This window comes from Aptenodytes forsteri, unplaced genomic scaffold (assembly GCF_000699145.1).
Source record: "Aptenodytes forsteri isolate BGI_AS27 unplaced genomic scaffold, ASM69914v1 Scaffold352, whole genome shotgun sequence".
In the NCBI taxonomy this organism is placed as follows: Eukaryota; Metazoa; Chordata; class Aves; order Sphenisciformes; family Spheniscidae; genus Aptenodytes; species Aptenodytes forsteri.
The window spans coordinates 1,122,931-1,140,265 of NW_008794860.1; the positions used below are offsets into that span (position 1 = coordinate 1,122,931).

General features: G+C 35.3%; 1 protein-coding gene across 1 annotated transcript in view; it reads right to left on the bottom strand.

The window, feature by feature from the left end:
- The window catches only part of DYNC2H1 (dynein cytoplasmic 2 heavy chain 1), a 202,261-nt gene that overhangs the window by 58,217 nt on the left and 126,709 nt on the right, over nucleotides 1–17,335 (bottom strand). The window contains exons 80-82 of the mRNA XM_009274630.1: nucleotides 16,179–16,254; nucleotides 12,211–12,422; nucleotides 10,259–10,363 (exon numbers count right to left, since the gene is read on the bottom strand). Of these exons, the coding sequence (XP_009272905.1) occupies nucleotides 10,259–10,363; nucleotides 12,211–12,422; nucleotides 16,179–16,254 (393 nt within the window). The remainder of the gene's footprint in view (nucleotides 1–10,258; nucleotides 10,364–12,210; nucleotides 12,423–16,178; nucleotides 16,255–17,335) is intronic.

Below are 17,335 nucleotides of genomic sequence, written 5' to 3' on the forward strand. Positions count from 1 at the left end.
CTACCTGAAAGGAGGTTGTAGCGAGGTGGGTGTCGGTCTCTTCTCCCAAGTAACAAGTGATAGGACGAGAGGAAACGGCCTCAAGTTGTGCCAGGGGAGGTTTAGATTGGATATTTGGAAACATTTCTTCACCGAAAAGGTTATCAAGCACTGGAACAGGCTGCCCAGGGAAGTGGTTGAGAAATCCCTGGAGGTATTTAAAAGACCTGTAAACATGGTGCTTAGGAACATGGTTTAGTGGGACTTGGCAGTGTTTAGGTTTACAGTTGGACTCAATGATCTTAACGGTCTTTTCCAACCTAAATGATTCCATGATTCTACTCAAATCAATGAAATACATGTAAGATTCACCCATGGCTGTTGGCCAATGTGATGGCAAGGCTGCTCTGTACTGCATATGAAAAATCATGGCAATCAGAGAAAATTCTTACTGCTGGTACGGGTAACATTATGCCTGCCTTAAGAAATGGATGGAGGATTCATGGAATGACTATTCCACCTGATTCCACCTCTCTGTCCCTGAAGACATCATGGAACACATCAACATGGAATCCACTTCCAAACACTAGAGGAAAAAGAAGGCAATCGGAAACAGTCAACATGGCTTTACCAAGAGCAAACAATGCTTGACCAACCTGATTGCCTTCTGTGATGAAATGGCTATGTGAATAAGGGAAGAGCGGGGGATACTGCTAATAAGGCTTTTGACATCATCTTCAATCACATTCCTATTCTGGAAGCTGAGGAAGTATGGAATTGAAGCACGATCTCGAAGAATGGGCTAGATGAAAAACTGGCTGTATTGCTCAAGTCAAATGGTAGTGATCAAGGGCTGGACGTCTGGCTGGCAGCTAGTGAGAAGAGAAGGAAACCAGGGTTTGATACTGGGGCCCATACCATTCAATTTCTCCGTGAACAACTTGGATGATGGTACACAGTGCACACAGACAAAGACAGACAGTGTTGGCAACAGTTCCACTTAGAGAAGGAGGTTGGACTACATAAACTCCAGAGGTCCCTTCTAACCAGCATTTCTATAATTATGTGATCTAAGAAAACTTTCTAACTAGGATTCCAATCCTTTCATGCCACCTTATATTGGTGTGCATGGCTTTCCTTCTGTTTCTCATGCATTAATTTTAACTTAAGATAGCATTTACATTTTTAACTTCATTTAAAAAAAAAAAAAGTCTTAATCTCAAACTGCATTCTTGAAAAGTTCCTGTCAGTGGGCAAGTAACAGGTCAGTCTCACAAGCACACTCCCTTCTATGAATGTGAATGATGGCTTTGCCTAAGGATGCATAATTAGTTGTGGGAACCATTCACTTGCTTTAGCAGTTGAATAAAATAAAACTGATAACAAACAAATGAAATTTGAAATGTGTTGGTCTTTCACTGCCCTGGAAAACAAAACAAACAAAAAAATCTGTTTACTAATTAATAAAATCTCCTTTTCATTTCTTAGCATTTCTAAGAAAATTATCAACATCTTTGAGACAAGCACTATAACCTGCATGCTTTAAGAATTTTGAATTTTCACTTCTTTCTCCTGAACTCTTCAATTTTATATTGAATACTTAGATATGAAATGAAAGTGGGATAACTATCTGGATTGTACAACACTCAGTGCAGAAATGGGAGAAACAACTATGTTTCAATTCCTGTCCCAACGAATATCTAATTTTTCAAATAGTCCAGCTTTCAGTAGAAGACAGACCCTCCCATTTCTGCATAACCAACAACCTGGTAGTTATGGCAGTTTTCTTTCATCTCTTAAATCATCATTAAAATGTTCATTACACAATTTTTAGAAATGCTGTTGACATTATTACAGTGCTGGATCCAAAGTTCAATGGAAAGAAAAAGGTACTTCCAAAAGGTGATTCACCCCTTTATTGTAGATGCCTACCTAAAAATGGCACAAATTACTCCCTGTAGCTGCTTGTCTTTCTTTAGTGACAAAAAAATGGATAACTAGTTAAGATGAGGTGGCTAATATTCATATGATTCAAGTTAGATGAGATGAATTACACTGGGGCTTCTTTTTTTTAGCTTCAGTTGGCTTTGAATTGGGCTTATCATATTTTTCTATCACAGTAACTAGAAATTTAAAAGAAAAACAAACTCACGTGAAATTATTCCACTATCGATCAGGGGAATTTGAAGTGGCTTGAATCAATAAATAGATCACAAGTCTTTTCTAGTAGGATTTTAACAAAATATCCTCTCAGACTTGAACTATAAATCTGACAGAACCTCTCTGTGTATTTCAAATAAATCTGACACCTCTCTGTGTATTTCAAAGATACACTTTTATTCCACAAAATCTACATTTAAAATAACATTGACTTGTGGGAAATGTATTAAAGAATAACTTCTAAATAAAATATTTGGTATTAATACAGGAGGTATTTTAAGAAATACTAAAACACTAACTGAAGATAATATCAGTGAAAGAAACAGGACTTCACAGGTCTACATAATTCACTCTATGGTATTTCAAAGATACACTTTTATTCCACAAAATCTACATTTAAAATAACATTGACTTGTGGGAAATGTATTAAAGAATAACTTCTAAATAAAATATTTGGTATTAATACAGGAGGTATTTTAAGAAATACTAAAACACTAACTGAAGATAATATCAGTGAAAGAAACAGGACTTCACAGGTCTACATAATTCACTCTATGGCAGGTAGAAATGTGTTATTCTTTGGAGATGGACTGTAACATACAGGAAGCCTAGATAACCATCAGATTAGGCACCTAACTCTGAGAAAAATAAAGCTTTGTTAGATGAAAATCATCCGTAGTATAGAAAATATTTTTTCTCTTATGTTAGTTTATCTGCCATCCTGTAATGACTACCCAAAAGAATATGTCCATACTGGTAAATAAAAGGGGAAGTTTGTGACTTCGAGCAAGGAGGAAAAGGCTCTTTCTCCACCTGCAGAAGTGCAATTGCAGAATGAGTAGAAACAGGTGAGGAGGAAAAAGTTCTATTGGGGAGGCATGTGGGCTACCTGAGCCTGACTCATGGATCAGAACCACTGCCGTTCAGAGGAAGTGGCAGGTGACCATGGACATGGGGGCCCAGCTGGTGTTCTCCCCCATTCTGCTAGTGAAGGGAATGGGACAGGAATGGATGCATGTGACCATGCAACCAGGTCACAATATTTGGTTGCAGAGCTGGGATTATGCAGACATGACTTTGGCTTTTATGGCTATGACACCTTGTTTGAGAGGGATTGACAGCTAGGGGCAGACAATTCGTATAACAAAGTGTAACAAGAGTATCTGCCAACAGGCTTGCTACTAGCAAGCAGAGCTTTAAACTAGGTTTGTCAGGCAGTTATGACCGAAGTCCAAAGAGAAATGGAGGGGCAGAAGGTCGGAAGAAAGCACCTAGAGTATAACATAATGGGAAAGGCATTCCTTTAAATATGTCAAACAGCAAGTCAGTTCTCTTGTTAACAATACAAAGAAGCACATTAAAGTTACAGGAATTGTTCAACTCTATGGTGCCTTCATGAATACCAGATGGATTCCACGAAGACGTTTGAGATTGGTTAGATGGGACAGAAAAGCAGAATCAATTATTATCAAAAGAGCTGAGATAAATATCTAGGATTAAAAGAAAAAGGAGTATCTCAAGGAACCATCCTTCTGCAATTACTTTCAGATAATAAAAATAATGGAGTTGCTAACTGGGAGAAGTGAGAGTGATTCCCGTCACTCACTCAGAGACAAAACAGGCAAAGACAAGCATGCAGCTGGGTTTGAGAGAAATGTATTTGGGAAAATTAAATTATCTTGTATCCTCTACCCTGCCACAGAAAATACTAGTCAGATTTGGATTATATTTGAGACTAAAATTTGAAACAGGTTCTTAAAGCAAGTAATTTTCTTGCAAAATCTGAACCATCAGAACTGCAGAGTATCACTGGCCTGGTTCAAAAGCAAATAAAATGATGAAGGTCAAAATATAGGAGAAGAAATACTCTCAGCAACTTCAGCTGAAGTGAATTGGAACCCATTTATTTGAAGTTATAAATATTCACAGCTCAACATTTTTAATTGGTATACAAAATCTACAATTAAATAATTTTATAGTATTTCATTGAAAAATTGGTAAGAAGCTACAGTCTGCAGACTCTTCAACAATCTGAAGCTCAGAGGATTATTTTACATTTGTGATGCCCTTAAGCACTTTGAAGATGTGGTGGGTTGACCTTGGCTGGCCACCAGGTGCCCACCAAGCTGCTCTATCACTCCCCTCCTCAGCAGGACGGCAGGGGAGAAAATATAACAAAAGGCTCGTGGGTCGAAATAAGGACAGGGAGAGATCACTCAGCAATTACTGTCACGGGCAAAACAAACTCAACTTGGGGAAATTAATTTAATTTACTACTACTACTACAAATCAGAGTAGGATAATGAGAAATAAAAACAAATCTTAAAACACCTTCCCCCATCTCTCTCTTCTTCCCGGGCTCAACTTCATTCTCAACTTCTCTACCTCCTCCCCCCGAGCAGTGCAGGGGGATGGAGAATGGAGGTTGTGGTCAGTTCATTACATGTGTCTCTGCCACTCCTTCCTCCTCACTCTCTTCCCCTGCTCCAGTGTGGGGTCCCACTCACGTGAAACAGTCCTCCACGAACTTTAAAAAGTAAGTTTCAATCATGTATGCACAATCACCCCCAAGAGGTCCTAAAAAGTGAACTGCAAGTCCACAGGCTTGCCTTCCACTTGCCATTCCTGGGATGGTGGACACAGAAGAATCAAGATGCTGTATTAGTATACAGAGAGACTGTAACCATCCTTTATCCTTGCACGATATGTGTGAGAAAGTGTACTCATTTTGTCCATGAAAATATCGAAAACAACCTGTTTTTCAACCTTACTGATACATACCTGTCTCATACAATAGTCTCTGTGAAGCATTATGAATCTGTACGTGTAAAAGAATGCTGAATTCCTGATGCAAGATATTATTAAAATTATTATACACAGTATTCTATATGGAAATTAGCATTAAGCAAACTAAATGTTAGCCATATTGATTATCATTGGCAGTCATATTTGAAGAGTTTTGGATAATTTGCCAGTTACTGAATGGCTTTTTTTGCAAAATGCTTTACAATATTATTGGAGAAAGTTTAGATTAATCAGTCGACTGATCATACATAGCTACTAGTTACAGGCTGTAGTCACTTGCAGGCTTACCCATTTGACAGGATTTGATGGGGTCACACAACACTAGCAGAAGCCTTTAAATGCTACGCTCTCTAAGAAGTGCCTGCAATGACTAAGTCTGCTGTGCAAAGAAAGGAGGGAGACAAAACAACAGCTCTGCATTTTCATTTCATCCTCCTAGGGTGGTTACTAGGAATAAGTCATATTAGTTGCACGTATGCTAAATCCTGCACAGAACAAGATAGCTCTTACTGCTTTTCCAAGGTGTAAAAATACATATGCAGGCCTGTCCATTTCAGTCTGTAAAAATTCTATTTATCACACATGATAAGTGTTAGTTTAACTAAGACACTTTGTGTATGGGTCTTAAATATATCTTTATATATTAAAAAATATAATAAAGGATAAAATTGGTTCATAGGAATTCATAAAAGAACAGAAATATGGTCCCAAGAATAAGAGACAAGTACACCAGAGCCAAAAGCCCACTTTGCAAAAAGGTGACTGGAGAGAGATCTAAATTACAGACCCTTCTCATCCACAGGAAACCTAAAGCAAACCTCCACATATTCTGACTGCTCTAATCATTGGTTATAGGTTAGACTGGGAGATTAAACCACCTGAATACAGGCCAATATGTAGGCAAAAACACAGTGTTTATCAGATCAGAAGAAAGGAGTATGACTGCAACCGAGTGGTGAGGACTCTTGCTGAGCGTGAGGGAACTTGAGTTGCAGCTGTACAGAAAATCTCTACCTGGTGTAAAACAGACAGGACGAGCTATGCTGACTCCTGCAGCTGCACTGTCAGCTGAGTTCTCTTCTATTTTAACTGCACTGTTCTGCAGAGAGAACATAGCAAGAGATGTGAGATTATTCATGACCATATTCAACCTAAGGGATATTGTGTCAAGGGCTTGTTGTAACAGTAGGTAAGGCAGAACTGAAGAGCCACAGTGAACTCTAGAAATCCAGCCTCTCAAAATTTACCTAGCTCTACCTACATAAAGCAACTAAGGACAAAATCCAGAAAAAAATCTAAGTCATGTTGCTGAAAAGATCATGTCTATTTAAGTCAAAGATTTTCTTAAAAACAAAATGGCTCTTACCAGTACGCATGCAGTATTAAGACTCTCTGAATTACACTACAGAACATCGTAAGACACAATTTCTAACAATTCAATTAGTAATTACCAATATTAAAATTATACAGCTAGCGATATTCAGCTCTTAAATTAGAAATTAAGTTCTCTTCTGGAAAAAAGAAAAGCTGTAAACATAATCAATATTTGCAAGGTTACTGAAAAAAGTCCATTTCTTTTTAGTGCTGTTTTAGGTTTACCCAAACATTAGCAATGCAGTAGGTTACAGAAGAGATCTCTGCATCACTGCAAAATGCTGCACTGTGCTGCAGCAAATTTCTGCTACAGCAAAGTGTGTTGCTGCAGCAATACAAACTATCATTCCTATACATGAAAAATAAATAATATTCATAGAAAGTCTATATAAAATCTACATTTCTATTATCTAAGTATTCCATCTTGTGTAGTGAAACAGTGTCATAAAATTATATCAGATTTCTTGTAATAGAATTACATTAGTTTAACTTCATGGTTAATAGAATAGACCATAATGTTACCTGTTTTAATACTTATTTAAAAAGATTTTGAACTGATAAAAGATTGCTAATTACAATTTACTTAAAATCAATGTATATCTGAATGATTATTTTAAATCTCTGAGCCTAAACATATGACTAAAGTCAAAATTGCTGTCAGTTGGTTTAAACAAGTAACTTTGAAGTATGTATGTTTCAAAAAAACCTACTTCCCCTAATCCTGAGTTCAGTGGTGTGGATGATACAATTCTGTGCATCTCGGCATAAGGAAGAAGATGTTAGTAAAAATACAGACTGAGAAATGATAACGGCTAGTAGATGAGAAACTATATGGGATAGTAGACACAAATTATAAGAGAATATACCATATACTTTGCACAGAATCAGTGAAGTAGTGGACACGGTATTAAATTTCACCTTTCTGGTGCTAGTGTCATGGCAACTGAGCTGGTAGCAACTTATTTCTCGCTACCTTATTCATTCAGCTTTTCTCTGCTTTAGCTTGGTAATGGATTTATGAGAAACACTTCTGTTAGAAGGCAATCATTCAATTTCAGATTGTGAACCACCTATGGATCTAAGACAGCTGCCAATCTGTCAGAAATGGAATGGGAGTAGGATTCATAGTTAGTTAGAAGCACAGTTTAAGAAAAATCTCCTATTTCTGTTACTTAAATTGCATAAGACTTAAAGAAGTACCACAAACTATTATTGGAAGGATGAGGAAATCTCTCATATGACAAAGAAGCATCTCACAGAATTGTAGCTACAGCAGTCTCATATTTTCAAGATTATAATCCATAGTTTATAGATTATAATCAATGCTATGACAGACCAGTTCAGTAGAGTGCGAGTCTGCATGTAAATGCATTCACGACCTATTTCCCTTCACACAGGAACTCTGAATCTATTCTGATTTCGTGGAGGTTAACTAAGGACTTACTTTCAAATACTAGCATTTTTAACAACCGCAGCTTTTAACAAGTTATATAAGCATAGCTGAAATAAATAAAATAATCAGCAGTCTACAGTGTTTCTGACAGAAACAAAAGCGTTTAAAGTTGCTGTTTATGTAAAAGATTTTAAGACAAAAACAAACAGAGCTACACTGAGCCGGTGCATTTTTTGGCTTTGTAATAGAGGAGTTCTTGAGCTCAGCGTATTATGCACCCTTATCCTATTGATTTGTCTTTATATAGTGTTATAGTTTCATGTGCTAATAATAAAACAAATAACTTGACAATACAGCTATGGATTTAAGTGAACAGATATATTTAAACAAATTTACGAGTACTATATTTGACATTCAACAAATGCAATACTCAAAGACATATTTTTTTTTTTTTTAAACAGATCAAAGGTCTTATACCAATAAGAAATTTCTGCATGGAGCCTTTTTAGGTGAGTGTGAGCAAACAATTAGATACTTCTTTAAAAAATGTAATTCTAAGTCTTGAAATTATAGGCAATTCCAATTATAGGGAACTTCCAACTGATTTTGCCAAGAAAGGTTGGACCAGATGATCCTTGAGGTCCCTTCCATCCTGGTATTCTATGATTCTATGATTTAACCTGTGTTTTTTCCCTATAACTTGTCGTTATATAAGATAGCATGCTAGGACTGTGCAGAAAATTAAAGCAAACCTTGATATACAGACCAATTCGCTTCACAACTCTGACATAAGACTCTCAGTTCAATCAACTTTCGTGTTATCTGACACAATTAACTTACCAGTCAAATAAACTATGCCAATCACTAGTTAAATATTTGTACTGTTTAACTGTGCTTATACAGTAATCATGTGCTCTCATCCAGACTTAAGTACAAAACAATGAAAAAAAAAAAAGAATAAAGAATTTAAGCTTTGCCTCAAAGTCCTAAACTTGCTCCATATTTGACCTAAAAGGTATTAGAATGCCCAGCAAACCTGAATAAACAAAAGGTGGACCTTCACCTGCCTATAAGCATTACCAAATTTCAACTCAGGCTGAGGTACAGCCCCTTCTTAGTTGAACTCCTACCTAGACTCTAGGCCTTAGTGGCTCAATTCAGTTGTTACACATAATGCCATTTGAGACTTTGTATGTTATCCAAGAAAATGTTATGGATAGGCAGATATGATACAGGACCTCCAGATCCATGCCCTACTGGGTCAGGGTACACAAGCAGTGGGAATCAGTTGCTTAACACTGGCTTCTAGTGCCATTTTGCCCCTGACTTCCAGTTGCTGGCCCAACAAGAAAATGTATTCACTTGGATCCTGTGTCATATTTGGCAGCTCCTAGTAGATGTCTTAAATACAATAGGGCATCTCCAGATGATACTAATTTTTAGGCAACTGAATTGACACCTAAGGGAAGTGATAAAATATTAGCAATGAAAAGCTTTGTCCATCAAACCAAACAACGTATTGATGATGAAGACATCCAGAGTTCAAATCACCCCATCTTTTCCCTTCTTAGACTGACAAAATAGAAGTTATGAGGAGAACAAGAGAGACACTCAGTATTTTCTGGCTCCACAAAGGATGAGAAGAACAGCTGCCCCAGCTGTGCCATTAATAGTACCCAGCATAATGGGTGACCCAGGTCACTCACCCAAGCTGAGGCTTCTACATACAACTCTAAAACAAATAGGTGAAAAATCTTTGATCATTGCCTATTATTCCAGCACTAAGATAACTGCATTCTCACATATTAAACATATATTCAAATCTGGACTAGACTGCAATTAAATCATAGCTGAGAACTCTTCACTATGATATAGCCATCTGCCATATCTGACAATAATGCAATAATGGAAACATTTAAAATTAGTGATTTTTTAAACTAAGAACTACAAAAATCCTGAAACTTACTTTTAATTATGTTGAGAATTTCATTATGACATGCCTAAGTAGTTGTATGCTGTTCTCCAGTAAGAATAACTTTTTTTTTCAAAATTTCACATTTCTAATAGTAAAGATAGAATTCTGACTACTGGGAGAATTCTTCAGAATTTCTTTTTCAGAAAAAGCATAAAAGGCTACCCATATTCTGTCAAACTATTGTATTAGAATTTGGTGACCAAAACTAAAACCTTAACTTGCAGTGAACAGCAGCTCTAAGAACTATCCCATTGACAGGAGTTAGATTAACAGTATAAATAGAACTAGTGAAACTACTTACATAATGGATACTCTTCAACATAAACTGAATTATATTATTGTAAACTTTCTCAATAATTCTTTGTTTATTTAAGTCCTAAACGAATATCTTTATAACTAAAGATAATTGTTATATTAAAATATTCTACACATAAAAGTCAACATATTCCAAAAATCCCTCCATTTACTCTGACTTTCTTACGGAAAATCATATTTATGAACCGGTGATTGGGTTCTCTAGCTTATACTGGATGCAGAAAAGATTCAGAGGTCAATGAAATATGTAACTTTACCTGGGAACTGATCATACGTTGTGATGAACGAGCAATATTAGCAGGCAGGCCAAAAAAGTCAGGTTTGTCATCTTCTGGAAGGCTTTCAATAATACTACGATAATCCTGCATTAGAAGAAAAGAATAAACATAACTGAGGGAACTTTTTGTTCAGCTCATGAAATTAACAGTGTATGCTCAAAAGAGTTTCAATAAGTGCACTGCATAACACAAAGATTAAAATAAGTATGTAACATATGATATATCTTGGTAATCTTATTTATAAATGTCTTAATTTTATTTATAAAAAACTATAATCTTTTATATAGTGTTTCCACTCTAAAAGAGCAAAAAGCAACTCTGATTACAGTGATGCTATCAATTGAAAAGAAAAATATGCTAAGACTGTCTCTGTAAAGTAGTTACAATACTTCTGTTGAAAACTTAAAAGTTAGATTAATGACTATAGAAAAGAAAAAAGATTTCAGCATTTGGAATTCGAATAATAGAGTATAATATGTATTTATAAAATGAAGAGCACTCACTTCTATTTTAATCTATGAAGATATTATCATTCAAAGAAAGTGAAATTGTTTAGGTAAAAATAGGTTTGCATGATCATTGGAGATGCAGAATAGCATCAATAGTGGTTACAGTCTAACAGTCACTAGTGATGCTGCTCTTGTACAAAACAGAAAGAGGCCTTGCAGACTAAGGTAGACTAATGGTGCTGGATGTCTCTTTTATTGTGGCTTTAAAGCCAAAAATATTTACTATTTGAAAGTCTGGCTGCACCTTATTATGTTATATCATGTGTATTTTGTCCTCTGCTTGCAGGAGCATGTCCTAGGTGTACACGATTTACTTTGACACGGAATCTCACTTCAGCGATAACAACAGTAGCAGACCTCTACACCAAACACTGAAGGAACACTATTTAGTAAGAGATATTATTCCAATTAACTTAAGTAATCAAACTTAGCTTTATTAATAGTGTTCTACTAATCAAAACTACTTGCAGAAAAATATTTAAGACATAAAAGTATAAACTCTCACATAAATAATCATATAAGAAATTCAGAGATACTAAATTCAGCGCAGGCGAGAAGAAAGGTTCATCTATTTCACCATATTATCTACAAGAATAGAGATCAGCCTGGTTTGTTTATTCCTTCCCTCTTTGTGGTATTAACTCAGCACATCTATAGAAAATAACCATCATATTTAAAGTAAAAAAAAAACAAATCCCAAACCTAAACAGTCAGAATCCAGGCAGAGAATGCCAAACGACAGCAATTTATTTTAACTGGCATAATTCCATTTACATCAACTTATATTAGAGGTCTAGTATGGAGTCCTACATTAAAATGCAAATGAATCTTAACAATAGTAACAACAACAATAGTACGTGAAAGGATAGGGAGAGATCAGTTCTTTAGACTCTGTTGAATTCCCTCTTGTTTACACTAAAGGAATACTAAAAGAGAATCAGAATCCATATTTATCTCCAAATAAAATGTCATATACCCTCCATGGCATGTTAGCAGATTATGTCAGAATGTTGATATATTTTGTAAATAAGGAGATATATTTAGATTTTCCTATTTCATCCAGAAGTTATAGGAATGTTTAGCAGTCTGTACAAAAGTGCTATTATGTTAATATACTAAGTTATATAAAAAGTCAATGATATCTTTCTTTGTCCTAAATTGACCCAATTTCTTTTACTCAGTTCTTCATAGCTATGCTGCTCTGCACCATAGTCCAATGAGATATAAAAAAGGAGACTGACCAAACAGACTAGCAGAATAGTTCTGACAACTTAAGAATTAGTGCTCCACACAAAAGAAGTCTTAAATAAATGGAGGTATCCTTTGGATTGTAACTCTGGTTTTCTTTGTGGAATTATTTCCAAAAATAATTCTTGAAAATAACTTTGTTTCTATATTAGATGATAGAAGATGTATACCTACCAAAATACTGCAGGAATTCGGTAAAGAGATTGAATACGGGAAACTAGTCATCTTCTTGCCTCTAGCATTTAAACTGCCAATGACTTGTAGATTGAAAAGCTGCTCCAAGTAGGACCGAAGAACCCTCATATCGAAGTAATTATCTACACGGCCTCCATAAATTGCATTTTCAAACAAGCCATGCACAAATTCCCACTGAAAATCTTTGGAACCTATAAATTAATTAATATTAGTTTTGTATCAATGGATAGCATTGCATTATAAGCATTTCTTCTTGTCATTGCAGTTCTTCAGTGAAATAAAAAAATACAAACACATCATATGTTGTTTTTCTTCTATATTACCGAATAATAAAAGTTGCAGAAACTTCAATGAGTTTGTAAATATTTGTCATTGATAAAACAAACACTTACTGTGTTTCAAAGTGATTTATTAGAAATATTACTTAAGTCTTGAAGTGTTTTTTATTGTAGAAAAACTGATTGGTTATATGCATGTCAGAAATTATGCTATTAAAATTTTAATTATGTGCTCCTTTGTGATAAATCAAAAGAATTTCCCTTGTTCAAAATTTTGTACACTATTTTGTATCACAGTACCATCTGATCTCATAAAATAAACTGATTGATTGAACCAAAACCAGATCATGCTCAAAATAGATAACATTACTGGAAATGTCATCTTTCAAACACAAAGAGGTCCAGGATAGGTACTTTGTAAATCATTATAAATCACGTAACATAGCACATAAAACTAAGCATGTTACTATTAGTTTCCTGGCCAGACTGATGTTGCAATTAGATTACTCTGGCTTAAGTATATCCCACAAGCTCAAAATAACTTATTTTCCCTCCCTTCTATCACAGCTGTCCAAAACACCTACATGGGACAACGATCTACTTACACCCTATAGCTTTCATGTGCAGGTAAGAGCTTGATCAGAAAGGTACTTCTTAAAGTCACTTGAAAAAAGGAATCAGCAATTACTTTAAGGGGGGTTTTATTGGTGGTAACTGTTGTTTCCAAATACTTCAATCATTCCTTAGTTAGAAAAGTTATCTTCACAGCAATAGTTAATGATTAGATTAATGATTATCACTGATAGTTAATGACTCAACCTCTTCACATCACTGTATGTTTCAAGTCTGTATAAATAAGGTCCAGTTCCAGAAGTACTAATCATCCATAAATCTCATTTAAGTCAACGATCATAAATTATCTCTAAATATCAGTTCGTAACTTTACTTTGAAAATATATAAAATGCAAAGACTTTAAAAAAAGATACCTTTGTCATATTAACTAATATTAAGAAATTACTACGCTACTTAACAGAACAATGAAGTGGGCTCTAATAGTGAGTTTCAATATGAAGAATTCATTCATATTCAATTCATATTCAATTAATTTATTCAATATATGGGGGGAGTTCACAGTGGGAAGGAATTGAGACAGAAGACTTCATCTTCCAGGCATTCCTGTATTTCCTTTTTATTCCTCTGAACTCAAGAAGCTGAGCAGAATAGTTCTTGGCAGAAAGAAATTATCCTTTTACTCAACCTCCCAAAAATGGAATTATGATTCACCCTGTGTTTCTAGCTTTGCTTACTGGTGATGAGCCTTGCAGCATCTCCACTCTTATCTGAGTGTTGTAGAAAGATAAAGCTCTTCATGCAACATCTCTACTAATGGTAAAATGGGACAGGTCCTGCTTGAACCCAAGGTCAGATGGCACAAGGCGGCCTGCATCCATACAGCTAAACTCTCCTTTGCCCCAAAATAAGGTAACCTCTTACCTGCTGCCTATTGGAAAGAGTCTCCAGGCTCTGCTATCTCACAAACCATGCCTTGTCACTGCCTACGAGAATGCCAGTCTGCATAAGCCAAATTTGGGAAAAAATAAACCTGATCATGGAATAGTTTTGAGCCTGTGTCCAGCCCTTATCAGTTTACTAATACAGTCATATGCTCAGAGTCTGGATCTACATCCAAAAAAAGTCTGATAAAGCTTAAGCACAGCTGATTCAGGGTCAGACTACTTCCCATACTGATATAGTTACCTAACTACCTGGTTGTGTGTTTATATTTGTGAAAATGTTCCAATGAAGATTCAAATGCAAAATTTAAATACCTTCAAAGCAACCTTTAAACAGAATGGCCCCACTCCAAACAAAACAATCATGCAAAGTAACCAAATTATAAAAATTACTGTGAAAGTTTTTAATATTCTAAAAATTTTAAATGAGAGACATTCAGAAGGGTTATGCTGCAGAGGTGAGAAATCTTTCCTTAAGAAGTGACTTACCCTCAAAAAGTCTATCAATAATGTCAAAACCAGCACGGAGATCAGATAAAGAAAATTCATAAAACTTGGTCCAACCCTACCATTAAAAGAAATCCAAAGAATTTAATTAGTCACACAATGATGATCATGAAGTAAAATACAAATATTAGGTGGTTAATGAATACTGTATAATACTTAATATTGAATGAAAAAAGAGACAACCTATGTCCTCGGAAGTGCATCTCTGGAAACATTCAGCGGTATAAAAAAAAATCAGCTCTACCAGTGCATTTATTTTTACATACTTACAAAAAACTAGAATACATTGAGTAAGAGGAATGTAAACTTACGATTCTTTTGTTTCCTAACAGTATTTACTTCAGCTAAAACTTGCTGACATCTGTGACTAGATCACACATTGAATTATGATTTTATTTCTGAGGGCTTTTTTGCATTTCAGTTTCCTTTGGATTTTAATAAATAGGTCTGATTCTTCAAACACAGTCTGCATTATACTTTCATCATCTTACTCCTTAATTTATGTCACTTCTCTACTGACAGAAAAAAATCTAATGAGTAAAGCAATTACTTCTACTATTACAGCAAAACTGCTGACCGCCATATGCATATTTTAATCATTCTCAGTTTGTACCTTCTTTCAAAAGATACCTTTGTCATATTAACTAATATTAAGAAATTACTACGCTACTTAACAGAACAATGAAGTGGGCTCTAATAGTGAGTTTCAATATGAAGAATTCATTCATATTCAATTCATATTCAATTAATTTATTCAATATATGGGGGGAGTTCACAGTGGGAAGGAATTGAGACAGAAGACTTCATCTTCCAGGCATTCCTGTATTTCCTTTTTATTCCTCTGAACTCAAGAAGCTGAGCAGAATAGTTCTTGGCAGAAAGAAATTATCCTTTTACTCAACCTCCCAAAAATGGAATTATGATTCACCCTGTGTTTCTAGCTTTGCTTACTGGTGATGAGCCTTGCAGCATCTCCACTCTTATCTGAGTGTTGTAGAAAGATAAAGCTCTTCATGCAACATCTCTACTAATGGTAAAATGGGACAGGTCCTGCTTGAACCCAAGGTCAGATGGCACAAGGCGGCCTGCATCCATACAGCTAAACTCTCCTTTGCCCCAAAATAAGGTAACCTCTTACCTGCTGCCTATTGGAAAGAGTCTCCAGGCTCTGCTATCTCACAAACCATGCCTTGTCACTGCCTACGAGAATGCCAGTCTGCATAAGCCAAATTTGGGAAAAAATAAACCTGATCATGGAATAGTTTTGAGCCTGTGTCCAGCCCTTATCAGTTTACTAATACAGTCATATGCTCAGAGTCTGGATCTACATCCAAAAAAAGTCTGATAAAGCTTAAGCACAGCTGATTCAGGGTCAGACTACTTCCCATACTGATATAGTTACCTAACTACCTGGTTGTGTGTTTATATTTGTGAAAATGTTCCAATGAAGATTCAAATGCAAAATTTAAATACCTTCAAAGCAACCTTTAAACAGAATGGCCCCACTCCAAACAAAACAATCATGCAAAGTAACCAAATTATAAAAATTACTGTGAAAGTTTTTAATATTCTAAAAATTTTAAATGAGAGACATTCAGAAGGGTTATGCTGCAGAGGTGAGAAATCTTTCCTTAAGAAGTGACTTACCCTCAAAAAGTCTATCAATAATGTCAAAACCAGCACGGAGATCAGATAAAGAAAATTCATAAAACTTGGTCCAACCCTACCATTAAAAGAAATCCAAAGAATTTAATTAGTCACACAATGATGATCATGAAGTAAAATACAAATATTAGGTGGTTAATGAATACTGTATAATACTTAATATTGAATGAAAAAAGAGACAACCTATGTCCTCGGAAGTGCATCTCTGGAAACATTCAGCGGTATAAAAAAAAATCAGCTCTACCAGTGCATTTATTTTTACATACTTACAAAAAACTAGAATACATGGAGTAAGAGGAATGTATACTTACGATTCATTCTTTTGTTTCCTAACAGTATTTACTTCAGCTAAAACTTGCTGACATCTGTGACTAGATCACACATTGAATTATGATTTTATTTCTGAGGGCTTTTTTGCATTTCAGTTTCCTTTGGATTTTAATAAATAGGTCTGATTCTTCAAACACAGTCTGCATTATACTTTCATCATCTTACTCCTTAATTTATGTCACTTCTCTACTGACAGAAAAAAATCTAATGAGTAAAGCAATTACTTCTACTATTACAGCAAAACTGCTGACCGCCATATGCATATTTTAATCATTCTCAGTTTGTACCTTCTTTCTGTTCTTGGTGGCATTATTCTTTATATAGCATTAATGTGTAATGTGTATGTAATTCTCACAAAAACCTTTCAATGTAAATGGGTAAGTATAAATAAATATTGTTATATGATACAGAACTCAGGAAATCCAGATCTCAAAGGTATCTCCTGTTGCTGTATCTTCTTATGGTTGTACCTTTGCATATGGATGGTATCATAGGAACAGGAGCATAGGACTCATGATGAGAAACATGCAAACGTGTCAGATAACATGCACATATCCAGTGAGATGGATACAGTCTCAGGTCAAGACTGCAGCTGCTCCACAGATCACAATCAAGCTATCAGCCAGTCATCCTGAAGGTCATAAACTGGAAAGATGCTACAGTCTCTCAACAGTGTTCACGTATTATTTTTTTGACAGATCTGTACATGGACCCAAAACAACCTGAAATTCATTATAAAATACAAGAGCATCTAGCTGGGATTGCAGTCCAGCAATAATAGAATAGAATAGAATAGAATAGAATAGAAT